Raw genomic sequence first — 22,218 nt, forward strand, 5'->3', positions numbered from 1 at the left:
TCTATATGATCATCTCTTATTAAAACCAAGACACTATTCTAAATAATCGTCCAAATTACCAGACTTGGCAGCATTATTACTGCAGCACCATGGCAATTATTCTGTAAAGTTGTAGTATACTTTTGAGATAATGTCTGAGATCAGAAGGAAAAAACCCTTAGTATTCACCAGAAGCTGCCTCAGAGACTTACCAGGCTCTCTCATCTGCTCAGGATTGTTGACCCAACAGTAGTGGCCCAGTACTTTGCTAACTTGCAAGGAACAGCAAAGTGCAGGATGTCACTCCATATCCTATGCAGGCTACAGATGTGAGCACACTACCAAGCTCCAAACAGAGGAAGGAGATCTAGGATCTTTGCTGTGTTAACAGGCCTTCAAGAGTTTTCGGGTGAAGTGTGCAATGACAAATACTGCAGTATAATTTAATGCAGATTTTTACAATAAGGGAAAGTAAGTACTGTCAAAAATAGTAGAAAACAATGGTATTCAGTGCAAATAATTGTCTCCCAAGTTAAATAAATATATTTTAAAAATCTGCACAAATCTTCAAGCAAACTTGGCAAATTTATCTAGTTCACAATGTGGCTTGAAAAAAACAAATGAAGAATTTAAGAGCAAGATCAACTCCACAGAACTGTATATACCTCTATATACTACAAAAATAACAATTGCTGTTGCAGAGGAAATGATCATGATCTATTTTCTCCCTTGTGAATGCAGAAGTTATTGATTTGCTTTGACAAGGAGCACAAAGTACTCAACACATTAATCCATGGTTTAACTAACAGTTAATCAACATAAAAAAGGCTATTAAATATCTGTCTGCAATATCATGAACTAGGATTCACATTCATTTTAAATGTGCAATATCCAAGTACCACAAGCTTTTCTTATTTTCTTCTTATTAATGGCAAAAGGAAACAATTGTTTCACATTGGGGCATGAATGCTTGCTTATTCAGTTTTTAACAAGCAGCAGAACTTCAGCTTCAAATTAATAGTTAAATGCAAACAGCATCCTTCTTTAAATCAGTTAAACGCATTTGTAGACATAAACATGATGGATGACTAGAAACTGGAGCATTCATTGCTGTGGGGCAACAGATGCCACAATGAAGTCATATTCTGAGAGATGTCACTGGGCTCAGGATAACAAAGGGCCTTCTGCACACAGTGTGAGCCAGACATTAAGACATCCAACCTAAGCTGGGGATGGCATGGGCAGTGCAGCCCCAAAGGAGCCTTTGGGAGACAACACTCCCAAAGTATGCACTGTGCCTGGTGCATTGATTTTTGGGATGGTGTAGAGGCACCAGACCAGCCATGCTGGCAATGTGAGAGGTAAATGCATAGTCACTGAGTATGGCAGTAGGGGACAATGTGGACGCTCTTTCTATCCTACCTCCACAGCTCCAGGAATAAGAATCTCCTTCATAGCCCTAGTAGTTTTTCCCCAGCTGAGAATTCCCCCATGCTGTAGAAACATTAGCCCCATGGTATAATCACAGATGTGTCACTATTCTGGTACTAAAATAAGCTGGCAGTGTGAGACAGCCTCTGGTCTCCTGACTCTTTTTTGGGCAGTAAGGAGAAACTGCCATCAATAATCCAGTTGTTTCCAACTATGGAATATAATGAAGGTAGTGTTATCAGACAGAAATACTGGGGTAAATCATTAAGCATTTTGTCTTTTAGACCAAATATTTTGCCTTCCTGTATAACAGGATGATCTGATGCTCCTAGAACAAGCTGGCTACAAAGCTGTCCTTGGTACTAAATAAAACATGTAATTTTTCATCCATCTTCCCTGTTCTGGGACTTTTTCAGTTTTCCTCTGCAAGGTGAAATAAATTTTCCAAAGCTTGCTGATGTTGCAGTCTATGAGGGCAGCTTGCATTTATACAACATGCTTCATTTGCTCAGACTACTTGGAGAAACACTCAGAGATACTCATAAGTGACAATAACAAAAAACAGCCCCAATGTGGGTAAGACATTTCTGATCAAATGTTCTACCTCTTGCCAGATGCAAATGGCTAAGAAGGTAGCTGCTGTGGAATGAGTTAAATACTTATTTTAAGATCAAACACATAATTTAATTTAAATTAATTTAAATAATCTAAATACTGTATTAAAGCCCTTCTAAGTGACTTGTAGGAAGTCCACATAGATTGTTTTGAGCTAATTGGTAATACTAATCAGATGCCCTGCTGGAGTGGCACATTGGATTCTAATTGCTCTTTTATGAATCTTCCTCTCCTTGCATTTAGCAATCCTCCACACAACTGGAGCTCTGCAGGTATGCCTCAGCAGTACATACTGCAAGCCAGGCATGTCTTATTAAAATCTTTTCCATTGGCTGTATTACCTACTTCCTTGAACAGGACAATGGGATTCAGGAAATTTGGTCTTTATTTCCTTTCTGCCACAAACTTCTTTCAAACAAGTCTGGAAAGGCTCTTCCTCTGTCTCTGTTTCTCCAGGAATGACTCTGCCCTGAAGTTGTTAGACCCCAGAGAAGACACCTCATTCAAGTCCTCTGAATGTAACTCAAGCGATGATATTGATGCTGAGGTTAGCAGGAAACAGTGCACACTGGTATGGAATGCTAAAAGTTGATCCATTACCTTTCTAGCCTGTGCATGGTCATGGCTAGTGTTTTGTTCAGTTCCTCGATCATCCGGCACCCTGAAGGGTGAATGGGCAACGTGCTGGACCCAGAAGGAAGGTGCTGGCTGTGGCTGCCGTACTGGAGCTGATGCTGGTGAGCTGCTAACTGGGATGGCAGGACAGTGTGATGCTGCTGGGTCAAAGGCTGCTGGGAGCTCTTCTGTGTGGAATAGGATGAGAGAGAGAGGTCTGGCCCGCCTAAAGGCATGCAAATCATTACTTTCTTTGGAGGTAGTGGAGGTGACAGTTTAACTGGCATACAAGGCAGTTTCACAGGAGCGCCAGGATCTAAAACAAAGAAAGAGAGCACTGGTGTTAATTTTCATGTCAGTAAGAAGGAGATGAGAGTGAGCAGGTACTGAGGCTGCTACTCAACATGGGAGAGTGCACACCTTCCCTATTGTGACAGACAACTCCTACTGTATGCTCAGCATAGTCTCCAGAAAAAACACTGTTGTTTTGCAGCACTCTTGAGTCCCACAAAAAACATCCCAGGGCTGTGCATGCCCCTTAATAAACACATTAAGCAATACTTAACAAGGCTTGTGGCACACTTTAGAGCCCAATTCCTCCAACATAGCCCTGTGAGGTAGATGCAATTTCTTCCACTCAACAGACACACAGATAGGGGGAGAGCAATTAGGATGAGAGCAATTCTTGTCTGAAGTTACAGGATGACTCACCACCATCACTGCCAGAGCAAAAGCTCAGGGATTCCTAATCCATCTCAGCCACTACAGTACAATTACTGCAAGTCACACTTCTTACAGCTTTGTAATGTGCAAAACATCTAGTGTAAAAAATTACATTATAGGGCAAAGGAGAAAAAAAATAAGGTTTGAATACTAAACAGGACATGTTTGGAAAAATGGAGGGTACATGAGGAGAAAAGTTAAAGGGCACTAGATTGTTAGGACTAATGTATTCTTTTACACAAGTGGCAGGTATTTTTCTCTGGACTCAAGCACTGAATTTTACCTTTTTAGCTCTACTTAAAATATTCACTGAAACCCATAGTTGATCAGCCAGGAAAAGACTTCACTGACTTCAATGAGAAATCAGTGAGAGGTCCACAAGCAAACCTCTCTTCCAGAACTCAACTGCAGAATGGAGATTTTTGGAGTTGCACTATGAAATACTTTCAGAAGGGAAAAGAAGTAACATGAGGGCTAGTAGTTGCCAAGATAGATGAGGGAAATGGTCACAAACCATACTAAGAGTGAAAGAGAGAGAAAATATATACACTGTGAGCAACAACTCTGAGTTTGTCTCTAGGAGGAAGCCCAGGCCCTTTCCAGCCTGAAATACTGCACATATTTGTCTCTGCAATGTAGCTCTGTGGGCAAAGGCTTGCATGACCTTTGGTCTCTTGCTGCTTCTGTCCACTCTTCTTGCTGCAGCATGGTAAGGGAATTGCAGGGCCAGAATCTTCTTTTGATCTGAAGAAGCTTGGGAGTTAGATGCTGCTCTCCAAAGGTCACCACTATTCTGAGCGCTATCAGATTTCTATAGTCCTTTACCAGACCATACAAACTGGTTCTTTTCAGTTTAAACTATCCTTCCCCCCATTTCCTTCATTCTTTCTTTCTTCCTGACCTGTTCTGAATATTGCCTGTTCTTCTATCCATATCTAATAGCCAAGGTACACAAGGTTGATATCAGGACTAGCAAGTAGTAACACTTCTGGAAAATGATTATGGATTGTAAGGTGAAAAAAGACCATGAACCAAGTTCAGATATGTCTCTTGAGTTATTTCAGTGCTAGTCACATCTTCCACAGAATCCACTTGATATTAGTGCTTTTGCTATGCTAGGAACAACACATTCACAGTGCAAGCCTTCCCCCTCTCCAGAGTGTTTACAGACTAACAACACAGAGGGGTCCAAGGGAGTACAAAAATGAAATACTATGTGCAGGTTTTGGCTGCACATAGTTTATTTTCTTCATGGTGCCTGGTATGGGGCTGTTTTGTTTTTGTGCTGAGCAAAGTTTGAGTTGATAATACAGAGATGTTTTTGTTATTGCTGAGCAGGGCTTGTACAGAGCCAAGACCTTTTCTACCTTTTGAACTGCAACACTATTGAGAAAACCTGGGATGCATGGGAAGCCAGGACAGATGATCCCAAGTGACCAAAGGGATATTCCAGACCATATGGCATCATGCTCAGCATGTAAAGCTGGGGAGAAGAAGAAGGAAGTGGGGGGATGTTCGGAGTGATGGTGTTTGTCTTCCCAAGTAGCCATTACAGGTGATAGGGCCCTGCCCTCCTGGAGATGGGTGAACACCTGCCTGCTCATGGGAAGCAATGAACAAATTCCTTGTTTCACTTTGCTTGTGTGCATGGCTTTTGCTATCCCTATTGAACTGTCTTTATCTCAACTTACTCATTTTCTCACTTTCACCCTTCTGATTCTGTCCCTGATCCCACTGGTGGGGGAGTGAGTGAGTGGCTGAGTGGAACTTCGCTGCTGGCTGGGGTTACACCATGATGTAGGGGCATGGAGAAAAAGTGGCCTTTCCACACTGCAGAGTGGAAGAGCTATAGAGAGCAGAATCCAAGTCTTTTGCCTTTCAATATAACATTAAATCCACTTAACATGTTGTCTCTTGCACGCAAAAAAGAGCCATTCTTCTGATGGCTCTACCAAGGCTGAAATTTAACTCATGGGTTTGCCAAAGCAGTAAAAAAAAAAAACAAAAAACAACCCACATTCGGAATTTTCTATTCAAGCACACAAAGGTCTTAAAGTCACCTTGTTTTTCTTACAGACATGTTATTTGCATACATTTCCTCTGTGTATCCTGCATAAAAGAACATACTCTTCAATTAAAGGTAAATAACAAAAAGAGTAAAGAGTAAATTGTATAGAGCCCTGAGAATAAACCTCCTATGGGATTTGTAGTAAAAAAAGTGGTTCTTTTCACACATTTATGCTTCAGGCAATTTTACTTCTAGAACTTGTTCTGAATTACAAAGACTACACTGAGAACTGCACTTCCATTTTGACAAACACAGGTTGGTTTAAGATACTTTTCCTTTTCTCAGGCTCATGGCCTGATCAACCATGTCAATTAAAGTCTTCATTTGACAGTGCCTGTGCCTGGATGCCCCATCACGCTGTGACAGTCATCCTTAATGGTGAATTCAAAGAGATCCCAACTGCAGTCATGTCTGTCTTTTGACAAAAGAATAACTGGAAGTATCATCTGGGGTTTCTGCTTTTTGTGATCCTGAAGATCAGAGCAATGTAGTTCAGGTATAAAGCAAACAGGAATCCTTCCTTCTTTCTTCTAAATACAGCGAAAATTTATTTTCTCATGGAAGTATTCATGCAGTAGAGTTGTGGCACAGGCACTGAAGCTCTGGAATTGCACAGGAGAACAAGTCTAATTATCCTGAGTTGCCACATATTCATTCCATCATGAATCAGACACACACACTCTGGTTTGACCCTGCACAACAAAGGTCCTTAGACCTTCAGTTTCCACTTAAATTTAAACAAATGCTTCACATCAACATGTTTTCAATGGTATCAGTGCTGGGTGACTCCACTGGACACCTGCCAAAATTTTTGCCCATTATTTTTAATGTCCTCATCCAGGCTGACTGTGTTACACCCAGGTTCTTGAGCTTGTCTGAATATGATTCTAATACCAAAATAGACTCTTGGAAATGGATCAGAGGTATTTAGTCTAGTTGTCTGCCCTTCACCTTCAGGAGAATTCTACTTTGTTTAAATAAAAAGGTTAAAAGGAGAATGACTACAATGGGAAGAGAGTTCAATCCATTTGCTGGGAAATGTAACTGTGTATCTTCACTGACACCAGTAATGGAGACCCTGGTACTGCAAGTTTTAATTTGTGGTCTGATCAGTGACTACACTGAACAAGTGGGGCCTTGCCCAAATCAATGGGCTCTGAGCACGCTGTTGGACACTGTGCTACCATCATCTACACTAAAGGACAGAACAACTTCTCCCTGCATGTAAGAGTGAGGTGACTGAGTTTTACAGTTCTTTCCTCTGTTTTAATTTCACAATGTACATGATTTATGAAGCAGGGGTAGTAACAATTATTGTCTCCCACAAGGAATATACATCAGACATGGGCATCTGTAGATGAGTAAGAAGCTGGACAAGGGAAATAAGAACATAGAATCTATGATGTGTCTTCTCAGTGAAACACTACCAGAGTATTAAATCATTGCACAAAGCACTCGTAACTGAAAAGAAGCAAACTGTGTGAAGCCAGGTGAGTAAGTCTGATTAATCTCTTCTGGCTGAGGTTTTTCATGCTCAAGAGAATAATAAGCAATTTTGCAAGATGTTGGTTCCCAGTGGGGTTGTGACCACTCAGTACTGTGTAATAACTTTTATGTTACAGTTGATGAAAAAAACATCAACCTCTCCACTCCTGATAACTATCAATTACTTAAAAGACAGTTGTGGACGCCACAATATTTTCTACATATCAGACCTTTGACAAGCAGGCCATCCCTTACCCTTTCGATACAGATAATTTTGCTAACATCTATAGTTATTGTATTTCTTTTGGGGTTTTCATGAGATAAATATATGTTTATTTGTTGCACAGGTTTGCTACTATATGGTGCTTCTGAAGTGTTAGTAGTACACTGGAGCTGGGCACCATATACACCAAGTCTGATGCTTCTTAGTCACTGAACATGGCTGGAGAATTGGTCAGCATACATTGAAGACACAACTGCTGCAGATGGGATGCATCTGGATGTATAGGAACTTCTGGATGTATGGCAGCAAAGGTTGCTGCAGCAGGGGTTGTAGAAAGGCTCATTAAAATCTTCAAATTCTGCCCCAGCTCAACTACTGCATGGAGAAAGAGGACATGCCTGGGCATCCTGGGCTTGTGGCAGAGCTGGCTGTGTTTGCCACACTGCCAGTGGCAGAAATGCTCTTTCTTGACTCCTTGCCAAATATAAGCCAGCGCTGTACCCTGACAGCAAGAAAGGACAACAGACTCCTGGGTGGTACAAGAAGAAATACAGCCAGGAGATCTAAGGATTCTTCTGTTGATAGAAGGATCCCCTTCTATTCACCAGTCCTTAGACTGTACCTAGACTACTGTGCAAGTTTAGTATACACCAGGAAAGATATCAAAAAACCAGAATGAGTCAAGCACAGGGTCACTGCAGTGGCTGAGGGCTAGGGCACCTGAAGTGTGTTCAACTTGGAGCAAAGACAGCTTGTGGGGGGAACACTTAAGAGCAGCCTCCCAGTACCTACAAGTTATCAATAAGTTTATACTCTTCAGTGGTGCGTGGAGGGAGGAGGAAAGACAGTGGACAAAAGCGAAGAGGTTCAAGACTGGATTATAAGGAAAGTGTCTTCACTGCCATGAGAAGAGGCAGTTAGGACAGGTTTTACAGCTGGCATCCTCTGAAGTTTTCAAGACTCAGCTGGTCAAAGGCCTGAGCAACCTGGTCTGATCCCATACTTGGCTCTGCTTTGAGCCAAGACCTGGTTGGATCCAAGACCTGCTGAGGTTTTTTCCTCACCTGAATGACCTTATACTGTGACCTCTGCTGTACTATATACAACTACAAGTTCATTTCACTTTCACTTGCACTTGTCATAAAGTTAATGAGATACTCTATAAATTCCTTCCAAATAACTAATTCTGTAAAATTATATGCAAAAAACTCCCCAAAACCAACAAACAGTGCAAAAACCAGTGTGGCCTGTTGAGGGAGCTCCACAGGATGATGTGCCTGATATTTACTGGCACCATTTGGATAAGTAGCTTTTGCTTTTTCAGGTCTTCTCTCCTGTAATCACTTGTGCCTAAATGGTGAGAGTCTCTTTTCTTGTTTCAATGAGTTTTTGACAAGTCAAAAACTGTTCTCAAAGGTTTGCCATGCATCTCCTGCTGACTATAGCAAGATCTGCAGTCATGTCTTTTGGGGAAGATTTGAGACAGAAATTCTTTGCTGTTCTTCTGTACCACATATGGATTCAAGATTCAAGTTGGATTTGGAGAACAAAAGCAAGGCATGATTAGCCCTAAATGTTGAAAAGTATAGCTCTGCAGGGATTCCTGTGCAGGGCCTTGAAAAGGGTTTCAAAGATGAGAAGATTTCCTGATGCCTTTATGTGATAGGTACTCCTCTCCAGGAAGAAGCACAGAGGGGAATTATAGAAGGAGAAATTGCACCAGGGTCCAGTTTCCATGAAAACTTGGTGAAGGAGAACTGCTTTTTCTCTGCTGCTTCTTCCTTGACACACAGTGACAGAATTGTCCATTGTCTCCAGGTGAATGTAACCTCCTTTCATGAATGTAGCCTGCCAGAGCAGGCAGTTGGAGGTAACATCACTATGGAGGAATCTTCTGGATTCTTGAGCTCATCTACAGAGGAGTCTTCTGATACATATGTGACTACTGCATTTTAAAATAATCCAGAGTATATATTGGACAAATCGTAGTTGCAAAAGCTTTTACAAAATTGTCACTAATAACCAGCTGTGTCGTGGCAAGGCACCAGGACCCCAGGCATTCATGTTCTCAAACCTCATTCTTGTCATGTCTGCTTTGTCAGAAGCAACTTTTGAGGACTTTTAACATTTCCTACCCTGTTAAATGTTTGCTTCTAATTACAAATTAGTTCTGACTCTACACAGACATAACTATTAAATGGAATAGATAAGTGGCTGGATATAACCAAAGCTACACCTTCTTCTAATATTAGGCTAAATTTTGGCCCAAACAGATTCAGGTGCTCCTGAGATCCCATCTTAGTGGCACATACTTTGTTCTCTGGTGTTTTAGGAGCTTTATGGGTTACTGGTGGTTCAGCTGGAAAATAACTAATTAATTTCAGAAAACATTATCTGTGCTGGTCAAAATTAACAGCTTAACGAATCAAGATCAAAGGGAACTTTACAACACTGGAGTCTATCAAATCAGACATGCCTAGCCTGTTGCCTTCCATGGAGAAGGCAGGCGACCTGGTTTCAAGACACAGCATGGCGACCCGGCCTCGCCCAGGTCACTCGGTCCACTGACATGCACAGACACCAATGTGGTGGATGGTCAAATGGCGTTTATTATCTCATCTCGTGAGGTTAAATAGTCAAGGGGGTCTTACTACGTCAAAGGGGGACGGTGGGTCTGGCTAGGGTTAGTAAGGAGTGGAAAACTACTGGAGTTAGGAGGGGCTGCATGCTTCAGGGGTGATTGATCACTTATTACAGGATGAGGGGGGAAGGGTCTTGCTTTCCGTCACATCCCGAGATTTTCCGTTCACCTGTCCCTGTCTACCACACTAGTCTTCCTGTCACTTGACCATTAAAGATTTTATGATAAGCTGGGGACTTGAACACCAGAACCCCAATTAAATTTGGTCCCAGGTGATTATTCGGTGAAGGAAGCTAGAAGTATCCTAAATGCCTGGGTTCTGCATGTGAATATCAGAGAAATAAAATAATGGAAGAAATTCTATCTTATGAACATTGTCTAATACTAATCAGTCTAATGCTAATCATGTTTGAAAGCCAGTAGAAGGCTCACCAGGAGGTGACTGGCCAACAGGACATGCAGAGCAGTGAAACAGCAGTAGCAAAACAGTTAAGGCTCATGTTTTTCTCCTAGAGTTGCTTGTCTTCTAGGGCTACGTGAGCACTTCCACACCCTGTGCTGTGACAAGGATGTTCCCTGTGGAGGCAGCACCATCAAGACCACAGGACATGGTGTGAGGAAAAGCATAGAGCATCTTCCGTAGTGGTGTTGGTACCATTCCCAGTGGCTGCCCTGCAGTCTGCTCTTGGCTCTGGCCCTGTTTCTATACTGTCCCATCCCTACAGAGCCTTAGCCTTGAGAATAAGCATACCAAGGCTGTGTGATTTATATTTGCTAGAGGCAATTCTCTCTTCCTTCCACCTTTAAAATGTATTTTTTTTCCTTTTCATTCTCCACAAAATTAAATGTACTCTTACGTGTTTATTTAGGTATGCTCTTTTATGTGCATTTCTTATCAATTGAAAGGCCAATCTTTGTCTTGGCACAGGTGGATAGATATTTGAGATGGTTCAAAATGCTTTCAGAGGAAAAGACTGTTTCCTTTCCATTTCTAAAACCTGTAATAAGTTCTTTGTCAAGCCCTGCAAGTCATTCTGCATAACTTTTTGAAGAACTTTGGAATATTTTCACAGCAAGAGGTGGTCTGACTTTTTTCTCTCAAGGTTTGTTTTTAAATATTTTTCCATTTATTTTTTTTTGGCCTCTGATCATGTCTGTAGTGATTTTTAATATACGTTTGTAGAAAACATGTTTCTATTAAATAGATACACTTTTGTACACATATACACACATCTATCTATCTATCTGTAGATATAGATATATATGTAGACAGAAGTTGAGGTGCTTCTGCCTTTTCACATGTGTGAAAAGGCAGAAACAATTCACCTGAACCCTTCACAGGATCACATCTCCTCTCACAGTCTCTTGAACAGAGCTACCAGACCATTAAACCTCTGTCACTGTCCATTTGACATGCCTGGTATGTCTTAATTTTTCCTTCAACCTTCTCAAAAATTCTTCAGTAGAAAAATGTGTATGCAGCAAAAAATGAGAAGTTTTCATTTTGAATGCCAAATTCAGATTTTGCTTGTTTTCTCACTCACAAGCAGAGGATGTCTCTGGAGTAATTAGAAAAAGAATAGCATTAATTCTGCTTCTCACTGAGGAGGATGCTTCATTAGGATTGATTGCTCATTTCCAAAGATTGTACGTGGCTAATATAATTACCACTGAAGAACACACAGCACTGAGCAACACTTATATCCTTTGGACCACCAAAGTAAATGGACCCTTAAGAACAAGCTGAATACTTTTATTTATAAGGAATGTATAAGTGAGGGTTTCAGTTCCAGCAGGAATACTGTCAAATAAATTATGGCTGTATGACTAAATTTGAGTCAATGTTCCTTTATCCTGAAGGTGCATATATATGCATCTACAAGAGTCTATCTAGATGCACATACAAGACTTTATATAGGACTAGATGAGACATCACTGAAGGCCACCACGAAGAAAGAGGAGTCACAGTTCTGTTTCACTTCCATTGGAAAGTCATCACCATCAAGCAACTCACTTATGCTGATAACTTGAGCCTGATTCTACTTCATGCAAAATTTGCAGCTGCAGAAAAAACAAAACTACTCCAGAAGCCCTCATCCTTTGATTCTTTTGTTATCTCTTACAAAAGATGGCTTATGAATCAAGGACCTGAGTTTTTCTCCTATGCTATTCCTATATTTTTATTTCTTTCATGTTGGCCTCATTTCTGAACAACTTCTTATAATTGGGACAGAGTTTTATGGGAGATCATAGAAAACTGGTTTTGTCCTTAGGTGAAGCCAGGAATACTGCTACCTGGCCTTGCAGGCTGCAGGACTGCCCATTCAGTTTGTAGCAAAGGGCAAAACATTAACCATTATGTGCAGATTTTGACAGGTAAGAAAGTAAAGAGGTTTCACATAAAATGTACAAAACTATACAAGGACAAAAAAGTGTGGTCATCCAAACAGAAACATGAAGAGACTACATACAGATGAGAGAAAACCAGAACGTGTTCTTTCCTAATGAGCTCTTTCCTGATATAGATAATAGACCTGACTAAAATGGGTATTAACTGTCTGGAAAAAAAATCTACAATACATAAATGTGGGCAGAGCATTTCTCACATCAGTTCTGAAAATATCAGGGCAGGATTAACACAAGATCAACCCAGGGGGAAGACTGGTAGCTGCCCCATTACAAAGATGAACCACATCTCATATTCAACACAGGATTTTGCGGTGCTGCCTGCTGTGCAGCAGCTGCAATTATAAGCAGGCTGCTCAAAAGGTGCAGGCAAGCATTTAGGGAATCTATTTTGGTCAGCATTAATATAGCCATCTTTTGCTTCAGCAGTCAAAATGAGAGAGTGGGAGGAGGAGACACACCCACCCTCCTCCCACATCCACCTAGAACTTTGAATCCCAAAGAGCTTGGACACTTGTAAAACGTGTGGAACACAAAACAGAGCCTGTGTTGTTTACTGTTGCTACCTTCCATGCAGTGAGAGCTAAACTGTACCATAAAGCACAGGACATCAAAATCCTGGTCATTGGGAATTGGAGCTGGACTCACCAGTGGGAGGGGAGTAGTCAGAGCAGGGGTGGTAAGGGGGAACAATCTGGCAGAGAATGTAAGTACTGAAGCAAAATGGCAAGAAGTCATGGAACAGAATTACCTGTGTAAGGATCGGGGGGCAAGTAAAAAACAAACATAAGGAAAGATACAGGGTGTGTGGAGGGGGACCTGCCCATATGGCAGTTGAGGGGACACGCAACAAATGGCAAAAGGAGAAATCAAAACTCTCCCTTTCCCCGCAACTCTCATGCCTTTCCTCATTAAGGGCATTTAAAGATATCCTAGTATTTTCCTGATACTTCCTTTCCCATCAAAACACATCCTGCAATTTCAGTGGTGATGGTAAATCTTGATGAATGAGGAGGGCTAGGAAATGCCACAGCAGTCTTAGGCAATTACAGCTGAGAGGGGAAGTGCCCCTGGAGCAAACTTGAAGGTGCAGTCTGAAGATTTCGTGATCCCTGCCCTAAGTACAGCACGTACATCACCAGCACACACAAGTGCAAACAGCATTACAGAAAGAGAAAGAACACTGAGAACCTTGCTACAAAGGTGACTTTTCCTATAAGGGAAATGGTGGGGCTGAGGGTCCAGGAATACCTACTTACCAGTTAAGTGGCTGGCAATCCTGGCAATAGGTTTAGGAGGCAGGGCAGGGGGCTGTTTGAGGAGGGACAATTGTTTCACTGGGGTGTCCTCATGGTCTCCAGGGAAAGCAGCAGATTTTTTGGGGGGAAGTAGCAGGACTGGCTTAGCTGTAGGATCTTGGGACAGGAGGACGCCGGATTCATTGGATGTGGGGCTCTCTTCGGACACTGGAGGACACAACCACATCATAGACGCAACAACGTTACGAGCAAAGCAGCAGCAGATACAGCCGAAGTCAGACAAGAAAAGCAGCACGGCAATGCAGATTAGGAATGACTCATAGATTTCACTCAAACATTGTATAACGTAGAAAGGAGGAAAGAAGAAAGAAAGTAAAAGAGAAAGAGTAACACACAACAGCCAAATTTTCCTTTCCTTCTGACAGAAGCCAGCTCCCCCATGTCAGGCTGGGACGTACTCTCACATCTGGAACACCAATCAGGTTTTATAATGTCACGTCTCTGATGGTCTGTCACCACAGCTTGCCTAGGACCAGATATGTTAGCAGGTGGTCTGTAAACTTACCCTGTTAAAAGTAAAAAGCACCTCACGGGGCCTACTCTCTTTCGAAAAGGCTGCATACCTGCGCAAGATCATGGATGGCAACTTCTACTGCTCACTTTTCCTCACTTGACCTTTGCCCACAACTGTCAGCAGCACAACCTGATACAGAAAGAGCAGCTAACCTAGATGCAGAGCATTGCTGTCTCTCTGCACAGGCTGGGGAAGAAGAGCAGTCAGCCTTACCCAGGGTAGGGCAGCTGACTGTACTAGTTACTGACAGATATGTGGTGTGAACACCAAACAGCACCACATGGCAGGTAGAGGGCACAATGTTGTACCCCAGGGTTCAAAACTGTTGTAAGCTCTCTGCTCTAGAGCTCATTAGTACATCTGAGATGTAGACAGAGAGCTGTAAACCTACTTTTATATGTTCACAAAGTGCAGGGGTTTTGCCTTACTCCGAGAGAGATTACTTGCTTAGAAGTAGAGGTTACTTCTACATCATGTTGGTCAAAATTTCTCGTGGAGCATTCAGTGACAATCTCTACACTGTCACCTCCTTCTACACCAGAAGACCTTCATTTTGACAAGGATTTCTCAGGGCTAAACATCAAATACTAGAAGTCAAAAACTGGTTTCAAACAGCTTAGAGTATCTACACCATAACATAAACAAGAAGTTACCTGTCCCATCCATGATCTCTGTGGTTGGGAGCACCTCATATGAGCAAGGTTCCACAGATGCTGGGACTGACTCCAGTTCTGCTAGGGCTGGCAGGGACACCTGGCTGGAGCTCAGCCCAGAGCCCAGAGGCTGCCCATTCTCCAAAGCTCCTTCTTCATTTGGTATGGAAAGTTCCCCATCTGTTCATAGTCAGAGGAAAGAAGAATGGCAAAAAAAGAGGCATAAATAAAGTGCAGACAGAATTTAAAATTAAATCTATCTCCATTAGATTGTTTTCAAATGAGGAACCTGGACTGAGATCTTCTATATACACATGCACTGGGTTTATGTGGACAGGTTTTGATAGCAGGGGGTCCATATGGGTGACTTCTGTGAGTAGCTGCCAGAAATTTTCCCCATGTCTGATGGAACCAGTTCCAAGCTGGACCCACTGCTGACCAAGGCTGAGCCTATCAGTGATGACGGTAGCACCTCTGGGGTAAGATATAATTTAAGTCAAATATCTGTATTGAGTTTTTGCTCTACCCTGGAATGGTCATTATGAACCGTGGTCTAAGTTGGTTGATTCCTGACCACCCTTGACCCACACGGACATGCAGTCCCATCCAATGCCAAAAAAAAAAAAATCTGTTTTCCCTCTCTCTGTTGAATCTGGGAAGTCAGAAATTATAGTAGGCAGGAACTAAAGAATATTAATACATACTGTATATAATATTTTAATATTAACAAGAATTATTCTCTTTCCCTACACCAACTTTTATGCTATAAGGGACACAAGCTAAATCACAGGGATATGTCAACTTTTATGCTATAAGGGATACAAGCTAAATCACAGGGATATGTCCCTATTTTACATACAAATAACCACATTTTATGTAAGGAAGAGAATAATTTTTATATTTGCCTGATGTAAGGTCTTGATACTGGGATATATCAGATTCCATTTAGAAAGCCTGTTTTTATAGTTACTAATAAGATCTCCTCTATCTGAGCAAAATTTCTGTGACAGCAGCTGGCATTTACTTTCTTATCAAATACAACTTCACATTAGAAATAATAAAGAGCAGAAGAAAAGACTCAGATTATTCTCTATACTGTCAACCTGCATGATTTTTATCTCCGAACTTGTTAAGCACAGCACTCTGGTACCTGGAGGCAATGACTACATGGACATCACAATTAGAGTTTTATAAAGCAAAGTGTTCAGCCCCTATGGTTACAAATGGAAGCCTGAAAATATAACTGAAATGTGACCCGTAAAACTAAAAACCAGCAGGCAAATATGCAGAACTTGATTTTACTAACCATTTAAATTACTTCTAAAAACGAAACTCAGGATTTCAGAATATGCTTTTAGATTTCTGGGCACCACTGATTAGCCATATTACTGCTCAATGTACTGAGTGGAGATGTACATCAAATGAGTCAAATGAGTGCATGTTTTCCCCTCATAGGGCTAAGAAACTACTTTGGAAGTCAATACTGAAAAGATAAAGAAGTCTCATTTTGGCGCTAGTATACAGCAATTAACAAGTCTGAAAATACATTAGCTGATAACTATTCAGAATTATGTTTCTGCCATTTAAAGCTTCTCTACAGCAAGTAAAGATGGTCTCCTGTTTATTTTGGAATTATTATAAATACCAAAGTCTTGACTTTCTCGGTTTTGTTGGAGTTTTTTGGAGACCCAGAGAGCTATTATGGTAGTGCAATCACATCATACTAGACTGAAACCTGACTCATAGCTTTGAGAGATCAACTGAGCTGGCTAAAAGGTGGAAACATGAATTAAAGCTAAAGGCTCAGGCCAAGTGTTTGTAGCACAGCCTCCTTTCTAACTACTGTGGCCATTCTATACAAAGCTGTTACTTCCGTAGGCAGCAAAAATCAAAAAACAATCCAGCCAGTATTTAAGCTGCACATTTTTTGACTTAGCTGTTTGGATAGAAATGCTATGTATTCTGTGCTGGCTCTGTCTCCCTTTTATAAAGACACACACATTTACACACATTTGGGATAAGGATTAACATTCTCTCAGTTACCTGGTTTCATGAAAGAATGTAACTGTTATGTAGAGCATCTGCTTCTTGAATGAAAGGCAGTGACTGTGTCCAGCAATATATTCCACAATTCAACACATTAATTCAGACTAAATTTGACTGTAACTATGAGAAAAGTATGCATGACAAACCCAGTAATGTTTGCTTTTTGGAGGGACGACTACACATTCTTCATGAAATGAGATGCCTATTGTAATATGCTGAGCATCCTGAAATCCTACTGTCTTAAGTGTGCTATGTACTTCTCGAGGTATATTAGCATGATTTAAAAAACAGCATTTGAATGACCTGTGAAGACTTGTGATTGCAAAAAAAGTAAAATGTAAGATAAAATTTTGGCTTTTATCTTTTGTCTAATACTAAAGCATGGCATCTTTCTGTACTGACAGCACAACCTTTTTAAATCTTACATCTGAGTATCTTTAATCTTGATTCAGAGTCTAAAACTTGTCCTTGGATTTGAATGAAATCATCAGACATGGCATAGAATCATGACTGAAATATACACCCTAAATCAGATATTGCTTAAAGAAGAGCTACCTGGAGAGTTGCTCAAGTACAGCAAACAGATCAAAGATGCGGAAAAAATAATTTGTAGAGGAAAGAGTATCTCAGTGTGAATTAATCCTACATCAGAGATATGCTTGACAATCAGATACAAAAGGCAAATTACTTATTATTTTCAAAGTATTAAAGCTATTCCAGTTGGCAGATATACAAATGAAAAGAATCCTGGTAATGCAATTATTACATATACATGGATGAACTTACTTGTTTTGAGGAACTGGCTATGAGTTTAAAGTTAACTTTGCACAGTGATAACATATGTAATCTTTTATTCTCAGACTTGCTAAATCCTTTGCTGTTTTCACAGTGTCTGGTGCTACTTAGTGGAAAATGACTCCCCCTAAGTCCATGAGCTTTAATAACATCAGCTGAGTGTGAAACTGAGGGAGTAGCTTGACCTCTGCAGCAAGAGAGCACATGAAAGTTCCTCCTCTCTTACTCAGGAGACTCTGCACTCCTGAAGTCACTGAAGAAACAGCACCTCAGAGGAAACTCTCTTATGCAGAGGATTCTGCCCACTTTGATTCACCTCAGCATGTGAAAACAACAGCACAGGACGAAGGCCCAGAGATACATAGATGATGTCTTCAAAACCTGTGGCTCCTAAGCATGGTTTGTACTCCTGAACACACCTGCAATTTCCACACTCAGGTACTTTTAAAATATTGCCTGGTGTGAAGCAGCCCATAGTGCATCACACCAACTGACACAAATCAGACCTGTTGTGTTCTCCCTCTTGTATCTCTGCCTACCCTCTCACTGTGTTTTTTACTCTGAACTACTTTGGACTATGCAACTTTTTTGCATATCTGAAAAGTGCCATGCTCATGAATTCCTTCTACAGAAGACTGATATGGAAGTCAAAATGGACAAGTTGAAATCCTGGGTTAATTTTTGGATTGGGTTATCTCCTTCAATATTTGTCTGCTCTCAAGTAGACTGTCCAAGCAAGAAATTCTGGATGACAAAGACTAGGAAGAGCAGAATTCATTGTCATTCTCTGCCATGATCCCAAGGGTGGGGAATAGAGAATTGAGTGTTCTTGCATGTGGTCAAGACCTGCCCCTGGAACTGTTTCCTAGCCTTGGTGGCTACCTTAGAACAGTAGCTGGGATCCTGCACAACTTCAGCCCCTAAGCAGACCCCTGATTTTGTGGGATCCCATGGAGTTTGAGACAGGCTACTTCTGGAGGAGTTCAAAACTTTTCAATTTCACTGCAGCACAACTGGCTCTCCAGCGGCTGCCACGCCTTCCTCCTGCTTTACCAAAGCCACTTCTTCAAGTTTATCCTCAAATACTGTCACAATATCTCCTTTAGTGCATAAGTGTAACATGTCCAAATCCTGTAAGGACTTAGGTTATCTGAAATTTAATTCTAAATCCATAATTTTAATTAGATAGAGCATATTAAAATACAAGAATATAAAAGATGAAGACTGCCCATGTTTCCTTGAAAAACCATTGCACCATTGCCTTTGGAGTAAGTATCTGGTACATACTCATATTCAGAAATGTCTCACTACAGCAATCTCATCTACATTCAGAAAGAAGAAGAGGGATCAAAATACTCCAGGTAGATTTAGTTCTTTGACCAGCAGCATGAAACAGTGGGCAATTCTAACGACAGATGTTTTTGGGATGGTTACACCTTCATGTGGAAATCAAGGTCTGTAGCTATGTGTAGGAGAGATGGCAAAAATATGAGTTGTTCTAAATGTTGAGGTATGTTCTGTGATGCAGGTGGAAGTAGTGTTTTAAACCTCTCAGGACTATCTGCCCACAAACTATAAGAACAGCAGGTACTTCATCAGATACTTCTTCAACTTACTATTTTCCAAAAGTACAGAGTATTTGAAAAATTATAGCCTCTGCCTACATTTTCAGAATACTCAAGTCACAGAGCCCTGGAAATGGAAGATAACAGAAACTGATTCTGTCAGGAGTTTGGACCTTAGCAAGGAAAGAGCTCTCTGCAGTTCAGGCAGGAGCAGCTTCATGTGACTTAATTTAAATGTGGGGGTCACTGAACTAGCAACAGCATTTCTTGTTTTCCAAATATAGCAGCTGGACTGCAGTGACTCTCCTATGTGTGACTACTGTGACACATTGCACTCTGATAATTTTCACCTGCTGGGTGACACAAAGTCCTCTGAAAAGCCAGCAAATCCTGAAGCAAACAGGTCAGAGCATCACTTTAAACAGCAGGCAAACAAAACAGCTAATTATGCTTTTCTTCAATGTAGAAGATATGACAAAACCAACACTAAGCACAAGGCAAAAATTCTTGTTCTTGGGTAAGTCTGTCTGCACTGTTTCCTTTGATCAATATGGGTTTTTAAAGAAAGAAAAAGCCATAATTACTTACAGGCCTGCTTTACCCACCTCTTAGGAAAGGGAGACAAAGAGATTTACACCTACTGTTTGTGCAAGATGCCTCTTGGCATGAAAGGTGCTACCACAATCAAACATTTCTGCTAGGAAATGCTAAAGGTCTGTTGTTTTCTTGAAGGATTAGAGGTTACCTAACAGGGATTACAAAGAAAATGCAACTTCCAGTTAAGGTTGTCAATGAAATAAATCCTTCATTAGAATTATTCTCAGATTATTACACCACTGAAGGAAATAATGCTTTTGCTCTACACATCTTGCCTTGTTCATATCCTTGTATCATCACAGCTGTTTGAGTACTGCTGCTATTCTTGTGTATTACCACTTTCTTCTCTGCCCTACCTCCTTCTTTTCATATCAGCTTTGTAAAGGTGATAAATTACTATAAGGAGGAATTAATTTATTTCTTTCAAATACCTACAGACAACTTAGAATCTGCTTCACAAGATGACACAGAAGCTTACAAACTACATCATTATTTGATCAATAGAAAAAAAACTGTAATGCTTTGGTAGCAATACAAGGGGAATCTCCCCATGTTTCAACATGGAAGGCAGAGTCAGACTTCACAGAAAAGATTTTTCCTGGGGAGGCCTTTAGGTTTATGTAGGGATGGTTCAGAGGGTGGCTACATGTGGGATGTGAGGCAGGGATGAAGGAGGTCACACCTGGGACAGAGGTGTGACTGAAGGTTGCCTTCTGAGCTGGCTGAAGCACTGATCACCTGGTGTGGCAGCCTGGACCATGCCTCACTGGCTGTGGGTCCGATCTGAGTCACACTACAAAACGTGGACAACAAAAGCAATAAGAAGGGCAAACCTATTGACAGGACTTGTTTTTACTCTCAAGTTGCATCTAGGATGGTTTATAAGCCAGCTGGTCATAGTGAGAGCACACTACAACACATAACTGGTAGAAATGGTAAAATTGAATGATAAGCACATTTTTGTTGCTGTTTGTTTTTAACTTAAAAAAATTAGCAGCCTGGGTTAGTAAATTTTTAAATTCCTAATAAGCTAGAGTAAAAAGTAGGTAGCAGATTTAAATGCTCCTGAATTTATGAAGTAGGTAGGCTATACTTCTAATATCTGTGAAAACTTCTAATTTCTATTGATTTCTACCAGATTTTGTACTGCTATTGTAAAAAACCTTTAGACTTCAAATTAATGAGGTTTTAAAGCATATGCATAAGTTCTATTGTGATTAAGAAGTAACCTTATTATGTCTTTATAAAATTTGTTGAATGAATTGCCTTAGTAATTGACAAGGGAAGCAGCAAAACAAATGGAAGATGCACTCAGTGACTTCAGTGGCATATATGTAACAGATGTCAACTATGTATTGTGTTACCGGTGTAAAACAATGATGTTTGTAAAACAATGGCATTTTGCATTAAAAAGACATTACAAACTCAACAAATTAATTATCCTGAACAAGAAATTATCATCTCTTCTGAGCTGTTTCAAGGGAAAGTATGTTGTTCTGTGCTCATCAGGATCCAAAACCTTTAAATGTTTCCCTTTTCCACAACAGTTAATCCCAAAGCGACTCAACCAGACAATGGCAACATACAGAGGCACAAACCCACTTCATTTCTCCACAGCCCGGATGCTTTGCTCTTTTGCAGTCAGTGACTACTGCCTATTGCTGTGATTTTTATTTCTATTGCTTTATATTTCTGATTAGTTTTCATTTTTATTTGCTAAGTAACTACCACATGTATCCAACAAAGAGGGCCAGACCACGGCAAAGTCAAGAGACGTATTTAGAGATCTTATTTTGCACAGTCTTGCAGTTCAGAATTCTCTAGTCCCAGTTCCTAGGGTTACAATTATGTGTCTGGCCATAAAGCTATATGGGATATCAATTTACTGTTGTGAAAAGAACACTTACCTTTATCAAAAATTTCTTTCAGCACTCCTCGTTTTATAAGCTCCTCTCTGCTTTGCCTCATTGACATTTTTCTTTCCAAAGCTGTAAGCAAAGGATAAGGGTCAATATAAATATAAAAGAAGGGAAAATACTGTTTTAAAAGGTTCTATGCCTTTTAAAGGCATTTAAAAAATGCTCTTTCTCCTCTTCAAGTCAGTGGCAGTTTAGCATCTTGAAATAAAGGCTACTGATAGTCCACAGAATCTGTCTGCTACTGTAGTGTGGCTGTTATTGATAGAAATGGTGGTAGACTGATTTGAGGATATGTCTGCATACCCATTGCTTGATTTTGACACATAAGCCAAACATTTCTGATTTCTGTGGAGAATTAGAGACAGCAAAGGGAGAAAAAGGAAATTATTGCAGAAGCTGGAGAGGGAAAGGTAAGAAAGAAGGCAACACAAAGGCTCAAACCAAGGAAAGATGTGGCCACAGAACATGGCCAAGGACTGTGTCCAGGCTGTGGAAGAGAATGAAAGCCAAGGCTTCTTTGCCACCTGTTCCAGTGAGGGTAGATGAAGGTGTTTGGGACAGTGCAAAAAATAAGCTGTTTAATAGAGCCTTCTCTTCCTTAGAGGAGTGTTTTCCCCTAAAGAG

The 22,218-nt window shown here is 40.7% G+C and overlaps 1 protein-coding gene across 3 annotated transcripts in view; it reads right to left on the reverse strand.

Moving 5' to 3' along the window:
* PHACTR1 (phosphatase and actin regulator 1) overlaps positions 1-22,218 on the reverse strand; it is a 300,892-nt gene that overhangs the window by 54,722 nt on the left and 223,952 nt on the right. For 2 of the 3 annotated variants that reach the window (XM_053945908.1, XM_053945900.1), the window contains 3 exons: positions 21,583-21,663; positions 14,673-14,852; positions 2,626-2,956 (listed from right to left, as the gene is read on the reverse strand). In XM_053945908.1, coding sequence (XP_053801883.1) covers positions 2,626-2,956; positions 14,673-14,852; positions 21,583-21,663 — 592 coding nt within the window. Of the gene's footprint in view, positions 1-2,625; positions 2,957-13,445; positions 13,653-14,672; positions 14,853-21,582; positions 21,664-22,218 lie in introns of all 3 variants that reach the window. The other variant, XM_053945894.1, reaches the window with a different exon arrangement.

Source organism: Vidua chalybeata, chromosome 1 (genome assembly GCF_026979565.1).
Source record: "Vidua chalybeata isolate OUT-0048 chromosome 1, bVidCha1 merged haplotype, whole genome shotgun sequence".
Lineage (NCBI taxonomy): Eukaryota > Metazoa > Chordata > Aves > Passeriformes > Viduidae > Vidua > Vidua chalybeata.